At 31.4% G+C, this 10,042-nt stretch overlaps 1 protein-coding gene across 1 annotated transcript; it reads left to right on the forward strand.

Moving 5' to 3' along the window:
• Positions 1 to 4,597: 4,597 nt before the first annotated feature.
• MS3_00002987 (uncharacterized protein) lies at positions 4,598 to 9,130 on the forward strand. Its single transcript, XM_051210668.1, has one exon. It carries the CDS (start codon positions 6,140 to 6,142, stop codon positions 6,593 to 6,595), a length of 456 nt encoding a protein of 151 aa, XP_051073190.1. The 5' UTR covers positions 4,598 to 6,139; the 3' UTR covers positions 6,596 to 9,130.
• The last annotated feature ends 912 nt before the right edge of the window (positions 9,131 to 10,042 follow it).

Below are 10,042 nucleotides of genomic sequence, written 5' to 3' on the forward strand. Positions count from 1 at the left end.
TTGACCTACGAAAAACTTGTTTCAGATAATTAGTTTTATTTATAATAAATAGTGAAAAGTTTAGTTTATATCATAAACTGATCATGATTAGATGAAGTATTGGTAATCAGAAAATTCTGGGCAGCTGTTTTATCATAATATGAGAGTTTTTGACAGTACACATCCATATCACCTTCGGGGATTGAATCCAGTAAGCGACCAGATATATTTACTCTTATTGATCAGTTTTGTAAACTGCATATGCGTATGGATTTTAAGCAGAATTATCCAATTACTTAATAGTTGAAAATATATTGTTTATGATACCTCATCACTTACATAAATGTCCATATGTAAACTTGGCTGATAGGATCGTTTCAGCAGTGTTGAGTACTAGGCAAACAGGATATTGCATACCACTAATTGTTTGATAAATGGATATATCCTTATAAAGTTGAGTGGCTGTTGCTGACTAAAAAGCTAAGTGGTAGCATCCGAGACAATGAAAGTGAGTGACATGGGTTCGAAACCTACCCACAGGGTTATTAAAAACCCAGCTGGCACGGAATCTAGGTATGGGTTTACCTACCGGTTTTCTCCAACTATCTTTAGTTTTTCAACTTCAAAAGTGAGCGGTACTACACAGCTCTTACCTTCTCTATTTAGATATTTGTGGTAATAATTAGTTACAAAGAAGGTATTAATAATTAATTCGCATTGTAGAAGTTGAAAAATTGGTTAGTCCCGTTTTGGGACAAAACGACCGTCCAATGCTTCCAGGTTTTCAATGGTGGTCTAACATTGGTCGATTCATGAGCTCAATCAAAAACTCAACAATCTCCACAACCCCATACGAATAAAAGAGGAAATAGGTAAACAAATAAAGTGTAATTCCATATGGAATGCAGAAATGTGGTTTATGTTATAGATTGGATCAATGCCGTTTGTTGATTGGTTAGTTCACTAAAGTTTAATCTTTGGTTACATTTAAGGAGAAAATATCCGCTATATATTGATGTATTTCTATATTCAACAGGTTTGGAATATCAGCCTGAAATTCCCTTCTGAACACTCTTATGGTTATTTGTTGTTTACAAATGAAGTGTGATTATACTATGCTAATTAAGCATTAAAACATTTCAGTATCAGGTGTTTCTGTTTTCAGTGAATGTCTCATGAGATTCGTCTATTAGCTCTAGTGGAAAAATTTTCACTATGTATAAACCCCCCTAACTGACAATTATTATATACTCACTAGTGACCTAGGGAGGGAATTTCCGGGTGTCCTAGTGAGAAGCTGTGACGAGTGAAATTCAACTATGTTGGATGTGTAGTAGGTAACCACTGAAGACAGTAAAAAATGGTCACACAATATAGGTGGCTGACTAAAGATAGAGTTTTACACCGTTGGACCTCGACTCATTAATCACGTACAAGACCTAAATGTTTTGTGTTCGGTGCATCATGACGGGATAGTGGATACGAAATGTTGTAGAGTCCTATACTGGGACAAAATAATTGTCTAGTCAATTCATGTTTTTAGTGTCTACTTAACTTACGTCGTTCTACGATTTCATCAACATTCGCTAATCTCCACAGCTCCTTATACTGATGGTATATATTTTAGTTGATAATTAACATGAAATCCTGAATGCAAAATTCATTGAAATATGCTTGTTATTGATATTGAACTGTGTTGGTGACACTATATAGTCTTAATTGTTATTTTTTTTAAAAAATGGATTAATATTTTCCACTGTGACTATCATGTTAAATTGTTTTTGAGACATAACCTAATCGTAGTGGATTATGAATATTAGATTATTAATGAACATTATCAATAATGATTTCATTTCTTAACAAATTTGTATATATAATGAATTACATTGATTTCTCTTATATAACTACAAATAAATGATAATAGAAAAATGTAAAATTTTCCAAATTTTAAATCTTAAATTATTCAACCAATATTATTTATTATTCATAAAATATATTTCTTATCATCAAATCAACTTTTTAATAGTTTAAATCATGAGTCAACTGAAGTTAGATCACCATGGAAAACCTAGAAGCATTGGACAGTCGTTTCGTCTTGGATGTACACTGCTGAAGAGTCCCACAGAAGGACGAAACGACTATCCAATATTTTCAGGTTTTCTATAGTGGTGTAGCTTTAATTGACTCATGATATCAATTATTAAAATTACTATAATATCCACAAAACCTCTTCTGATATAAATCAACTTTTATTGTTCTGTTTATGTTCCATGTATCATTTTCAGATAATAATAATTATTATTATCAGTTTAGGGGTTGTGGAGATTGTTGAGTTTTTTTTATTGAGATCATGAACCGATTGATGTTAGACCACTATTGAAAACCTGGAAGCACTGGACGGCCGTTTCGTCCTATTAATTGTAAAATAAAAAAAACATTGTTTCATATAAAACAGTCAGTTTAGGTCCAGAGTAGATTTAATTTAAGGTCCTTTGTTGGTTGTTGCTGTAACGCTATCACCATTAAAGTTGAGGTAAATTAACCCAGGTTATTTGTTTTGGGTAGATTGCTTAGATTTTATCTTACGGTTTATCTCATTCATCAATGTTAGTTTGTAGATGCCTGTTATATCTTAGGCATTTCTCAACTTTTGGTGACTCTTCGTCGAGCTTATTGGTAGCCAATTAACATATAGTTCTGTAAAATTATCGTTTTCACAAACGTGATTGAAGGTCCTGGGTTTGATGAAGGTATTAAAATAGTCGATGAGCACCACTATGAACCCCTAAAGTAGGACAAGTCAGCGGGCCGAAGCTTTTAGGTTTTTATTAGTGGTTTAGCTACAGTCAGTTCATGGTTTGAACTATGAAAATTCTAAAATGCTAACAAAGCCTCTTGTAGCAAAAATTATAATCGACATCCTTCTCAATAGTTCAGTTTTCAATCTTTTTATACACTGAATAGCAATTATTTGCTAATGATTGATCGATGTTAGTCAGAGGAGTAAATGAGCTGATCTAAATGACTGTTTGCTCACTGAATCGATTTCAAAGTTATAAATAAATAAATCTCGGGAAAAAAACCCAGTGATTTAATGGTTTAATTATTATTAAGATATTATAACTGTCTACTACAATCGAATTTTTCAACCCAAGCATTATAAATGAATTACTCAGTACTTAACAAATGTATTATCAAAGACTTACGTAAAGATGATAAAATAATCAGTTTCACTTCTTATCTGCTCGTCTCATCAAAATATTTGTCAGTCTCTTAAAACTTGTACCAATTTTCTTCTCTATCTGTATAGAACAACTTGCATCAAAGAACTGTAATGAAGTTATTTTAACAGTAACTTAGCTATGAGTTAGGTAAACTTAATATCAGGTTGTATTTGGTCAACCGATAAAGCATGGTAGATAATATCAACAAAACATCTAGAACTAAGCCATCTAAGTGAACTCTGAAGTTGGTTTGTTTTTAATTAAACATAGCTGTTTTTAAAAAACAATAGAAAACTGCCACTGTATATCAAATTTCTTACGTTGGGATCTGGATATCTGAATTTGAGTTCTAACTTCTGATACAAATTTCCTTGTACACCGTTTTAGACTTTGAGTTCTTTGTCTGTATGAAATAAACAATTTATACGGTTTATATTTATACAAGTGAAATGTTTTTGTGTTCTGAGGTCTGATTCAGTCACTAAGCACGTTCCTTACACTTGGTTAATTCGTTATGTGAAGTTAGAAGATTAAGACTGTGTGGGAAGATTTTGGATAAAAACAAAATATTTATCCTGAAAACTTATGTATATACGTAGGTTCCTGATCCAGACAGAAACAGTTTAGCTATGACCTTGTATAGGTGAGTAATTTACCTACATACTATATCCTACCTATATTTATCTCACTTATTTAGAGAAGGAACTATCAAAGAAAAATTAAAGATTTTACAAAGGGTATTGTCAAGGGATAAAAATAGTCAATAGATGTATGTTTTTAAGCGAATAAAATAATTGAACATGGTAAATAAAAGGATAAACTTTTCTTCTGTATGATTTTTAAAGGCTGAAAGATTTTATACTCTCTGAAAGTAAAATGATTTGAAGTTTAAGGTATTCCATTTGTAAACCTGGAAGCACTGGACGGCCGTTTCGTTCTAGTATGGGACTCCTCAGCAGCGCGCACCCACGATCCCGCACCCCGCGGAGCTCGAACCCAGGACCTACTGGCTTCGCGCGCCAGCACTTAACCATTAGACCACTGAGCCGGCATCCAACGGTGTTAATGTCTAACTTCAACCAGTCCACGAAGTTGCGCCACCATATACCATTGTCTTCAGTGAGCTGATATCTCACAACAGACCTGGTTGTACTCCACTGGTAACGGCTTCCCACTAGAACTCCAGGAGTATCTCTTGAAGTCAGTCACTAGTGAGCAGATGATTATTATCAGAAGGGGTTTGTGGAGATTTTTAGAAATTTTCACAGATTGAAATCATGAGTTAGTTGAAGCTAGACCACCATTGAAAACCTGGAAGCACTGGACGGCCGTTTCGTCCTAGTATGGGACTCCTCAGCAGTGTGCATCCACGATTTTATACTCTCTGAAAGTAAAATGATTTAAATTTTAAGGTATTCCATTTGTAAAAATATTATCCCCTCGTTTTTGATATTTTTTAAAGGATCATCGGATATTTAGTGCTAGGTACACTGATTTTAATTTTGATTGATTTAATTATAAGCTTTACACTTGGATTAGGTCCGCCTGGAGCCCCTATGGGGCTACTGCCAGTCACAAGCCCGGATAAAGGAGTAGGGTTGGGCATGGGGTTAGCGACCCCATCCCGTAGTAAACTAACTCGCTAAAAAACACTAACCAGAAAAAATAAACTATTTAAGTAAGTTTACACTTGAATTAGGAATAATTTATTATATACTGAAAGATAGTGAAGTAAATGGATATTATTCACTTGAATTTTCTATGAGCATAAATTGAGGAATTTTAAACAACTTGTACTTTGTATTTCAGTTGTAATTTGATCAGATCAGTTTTGTATTAGACTGTGGGACAACAATAGAAAGTATAGTGAAACTATAGACTTTTTATTATATTCTGAAGAAATTTGTCGGCATATTTTCTTGTTTTTCCATGGGGTTTATATATTGCTTTAAGATGAGATATAGATTGACACTAATTGGATTAATAATGTTAGGCATTTAAAGGAGTTATTGAGGTTATGAGTCAGTGACGGAAAACCAGGAAATGCTTGACAGTTGTTTCATTGAAGTATGATACTATTCAGTGCCGCACATCCATAAATTCATTAAGGTTTTAACCAAAGACATTCAAACCTCAGTGAATACCTGGTCTTCAGATCAGTGGGTTGATTTACATTTCCAGTTTCATTCAATCCACAATAATTCTCTGTCATCCTTCATCGAAATTAATAATACTAAGCCTTTCTTAACACTGATACTCTCTATTGAAGATTTCTACTGTCCAGTGATTCTTGATTACCAATACTTTCTTAATTGAATTCAATCAGTAATGTCAGATTATTAACTGTATCTTATAATACTATCGTTGTGATTACTTATAAACTGTGATATTATGTTTTAAATTTTCTTGAGTTTCGTCAAATTACCAATTCAATGCCTAAAATATATTTATTTTCAATGGTTAAGATCATGAATCATTTCAAACTAGACCACCATGGAAAACCTGGAAGAGTTGGACGGCCGTTTCGTCAGTGCGCGCTGCTGAGGAAATTACTATAATATCCACAAAACCCATCTAATGTATTTATTTATCATTGAAACAAACGGATGATTTCTATTGGTTGATTATTACTAACCAATAGAAATAATAGTTACATTAGTAAATATCAGCCAATTAAAACTCAGTTATATACACTAATTACACATTAAAAACGATACCACCTATCTATATATTTCTTATACATTTAAATGTTGTAAAATAGAGAATTATTATTTGTTCTCCTTGGATAATTTCCCTATCATTTAAGAAAAATACACTATATAAAGGGGTTAGATACTTTTATAAGGCAATCATATATTAAGATAAATTGTTTAATTTCAAAAATAAACGAAACAACAAAATAGTGGAACCTATTTATTATTATCTGAGTATTAATAATGCATAAATATCATCATTATAATTTATTTAGATCTAAAAAGTATATATCAATCTTTACCATTTATGTAATATGTAATATATTATGCATAAATGGTGAATTATTAGATGATTCATCATTATTAATTGACTTTCCATGTGGTCCACATCCAATTGATATGTTTCTATCAAAATTATTTGATTATTTAGAAAAACAAGAAACACCAATTATGGAATCCAATGAAACTGATGAAAAACTACATATTAAAATGATATATGCTAAATTATTATATGCATTTACACCAATGCCTAAAAGTAGTTATTATGTATACAATGAAATTATGAGATCAATTAATAGTTGGAATGAATGTATGAGTAAACAGCCAAGATTGAAGAAATGGTTAAAACGTAGAAATTTCCTTCAAAATGTCAATACTATTGTACGTCCAAATACGGATAAGTTAAATTTTAAACAGTAAATTGGGTTTTTTTTCCTAAAAAACAAACAACACATACAATAGCCTATAGCATTATGTTAAGCAGATGTAACTCAGTTTTCGTTGATGTTGTTATCAGTTGTTATGAATATCTCAAAAACAAATGAATTGGATCATTCAATGTGATGTTTGTCACTAAATAATAAAAAGCAATACATTGATAAGTTCTTAAACTGATTTATTGTTCGTCTGTGTGTGTGTGTGTACTTCTTTGATTGATTTAAATGTCCTTCTGCATTCTTCTACTTATAATGTATTTTCCTATATACTCTATAGTTCTACAAATTTTGTACAAGGGAATGTTTTAATTAGTGGTTGTTAGATTCGTCATTATATTTACCAAGAGTGTTGTTGTTTTGTTCTCTTTGTCAATGCATTTTATTTCTGTCTTCTCTTTCATTGTTGTTAATGTATTATTCTTTACGTTGACAATATAAACAATAATTCATGAATGTTATTTTTTGCATCGTCTAACTTATTGCTATTACTACGCTCATGATAAAGTGGTTGAGATATTGTAATACTACTACTCCACATACAAAATGGATAACATTTTACTAAATGAAATCTATTCTATAAGTAAGTGTTAATGTTAGTTACTTAGTTACATCGTAATTTGTATTCGTATGGCTGTGTATGTATGTGCATGTGTCAAAGTGATTTAATTATTATCAATTTCAAAACAACTACCAGATGAAACTATTCACACACACATATATTCTGCGATACGAAAACAAATATCAAGAATAACAATAATGTTAATAATAATGATAATATTAATAATAATAAAGTACCTCTTGGCATAATCATTTACAGTATTCTGTATTTTATAGTACCTATGGTTTGAGTTATATAACTGTGATTTACGTATATCTTATCATGAAATATTATGTTTCGAGTAAAATAAGTGTTGTGAATATGTGTGTTGGATTTGAATAATTCAATAGTGAATTTAAGAAATAACTTTACCCTTTAATTGATCGTTTATTAAAACCAGTTTCAAATTCTTGGTAATAACTAAGTGATATTGGTCAAGGTGTAATATATCTATAAGTATGAGTGACTAGTTATTAAAGATTGTTTCGTTTCGTCTGGATGGTTGTTACCTCTGGCCATTAATTAACTAATCAGTCTATTCATTCGACTGTACACCTTAACAGACTTTTCTGCTTTCGTTTAACATTGTCCTATATTTATTATATTGTTAGGATGGAGTGACTGAATTATGTGATTGTATAGTGGTTTTCTGACTATTCTAGTGAGCATGGATTTGGGATTCACCTCCAACAAAAGCTTTAAATTGTGGTAGCTATTCAAGAGTTTTATCCATCTGGATTCTAAAAATCCTTACTGTTTGAAATTGATTTAAAATAAACACTTGTTTATTAATTATATATGTTTTCATGGAGAGCTTACAACTTATTACAATGAAATAAAAACAATATAGTTGTTGACATATTTTCCTTCTGATCTATATTATTTAGACTAGGGTATATATAATCCATACAGTCACTAATTTCTTTCTCATTGTACTGTTAAATACTTCACATTTGCAAGTAGTGTACTATATTTCTGTCCAAATGATTTGAAATGACTGATGAATTCTTCAAATTGTTTTCAACATGCTAAATACTATTCATTATTAAATCAATAATAAATTAAAGTAACCTGTGGTATCAGTGAAGAAGAAATAACGACAGTTAGCTGAAGTAAATTTAACCTCAACGATATCATCTATTCAAGCTGTACAACCGATTGCTTCTTAAACACCTTTCTGAAAATTATTCTGCTTAGTTTTCGAAAGTCGTATGAAAAAACAATCAACATTTCAATATTGGAACACGGCCCCTTCAGACAAATCCTTTAGAATGATTTATACAATCCAACGATCTGATTCGAGAAAAGCACACATCAATAACTTGTTCAGTTCAGAGGCGTTAGTGACCCACTTTTCAAACTTGAGCTCTGTGTGCAAGAACGACACGTCCAAACTATCATTTTTTCTCATCACTGTGACATGTAATTTAAATCGACCACAATTCAGTTGTTAATATATCCTTTAATATTTTATTTTAATCATTTTATTTCTAATTGTTCATTTTTATCACTTTTATTGTTCCAGACTTACTATTCACCTTTCTCATACTCGTCAAGTGAACAGTTATCCTTTACATATTTAGTTTCATCTTATAAACTGTTTCTAAATTTTAATAGCTGAATTCATAAGTCAATCTAAGCTAGATCACTACTGGAAACCTGAAAGCATTGGATGGTCATTTCACCTCAGCAGTGCACATCTACAATTCCGCACAACGGACTCAAACCCAAAACCTTCGGCTTCGCAAGTGAATACCTAACCTCTAAACCATTGAGATATCATTCAGCAATATTAATGTCTAACTTCAATTTCTAATTATTATGCTTTTTTTCTTTTAAGACATGAAATAATGTAATCTTTTTTCAATTGACTAACTTATTCATTAATTAATTAACTATTCATACAGTTATCAGTAGGAGTTTTGTGGAGATTTTTAGAAATTTCAATAGTTGAAATCATGAGTCAATTGAAGCTGGATCATCATGGAAAACCTAGAAGCACTGAACGGCTGTTTCGTCCTAGTATGGGACTACTCAGCAGTGATCATCCACGATCTCGCCTAGCAACATTCGAACCCAGGACCTATCAGTCTCACGCGCGAGCGCTTAACCATTAGACCACTGATCAGGCATCCAACGGTGTTAATGTATAACTTCGACCAATCCACGAAGTTGCGCCACCGTACACCATTGATAGAGATAGTGGATGCTCACTGCTGACGAGTCCCATACTAGGACGAAACGGTCGTTCAGTGCTTCCAGGTTTTCCATGGTGATCCAGCTTCAATTGACTCATGATTTCAACTATTTATATTCATACAATTGCACAGTCTATGTAGATGATATCGTTAAAAAAAAAGAAAATTCTTTTCATTGAATTGACTTTACTTATAAACAACAATAAAATAGAAATGTATGTATAAAACTGATTTTATTATTTTTTTTGTAAAAAATATCGAATTGTAAACATTTCTAACTGTACACAATGTGACTGTATAAATTTGTCTCCATATTATAAATAACATTTCTTCATCAATAAGTTATTGATAATGATTATCAACAAAATTATGTGATATATAACAGTTACTAAGGGTGGAGATTGAAATAAATATAGAGAATATATATATCTATATATATTGTTTGGAGTTAGAATGAAAGATTTTGTTTTGTTTGGAACTTCTACTGACCGATTTGAGTATTGTATTATTCAAATAGTTCCGGAAATTTAAATCTATTCTAGGCGTCTAAATTAAGTTTATTTTCTTTTTCTTCTTCTTACAAATAACTTTACTAAATAGGTATTTTCTAATCAAACAGGAGTTTTATAGAGAT

Source organism: Schistosoma haematobium, chromosome 1, assembly GCF_000699445.3.
Source record: "Schistosoma haematobium chromosome 1, whole genome shotgun sequence".
Classification (NCBI taxonomy): domain Eukaryota; kingdom Metazoa; phylum Platyhelminthes; class Trematoda; order Strigeidida; family Schistosomatidae; genus Schistosoma; species Schistosoma haematobium.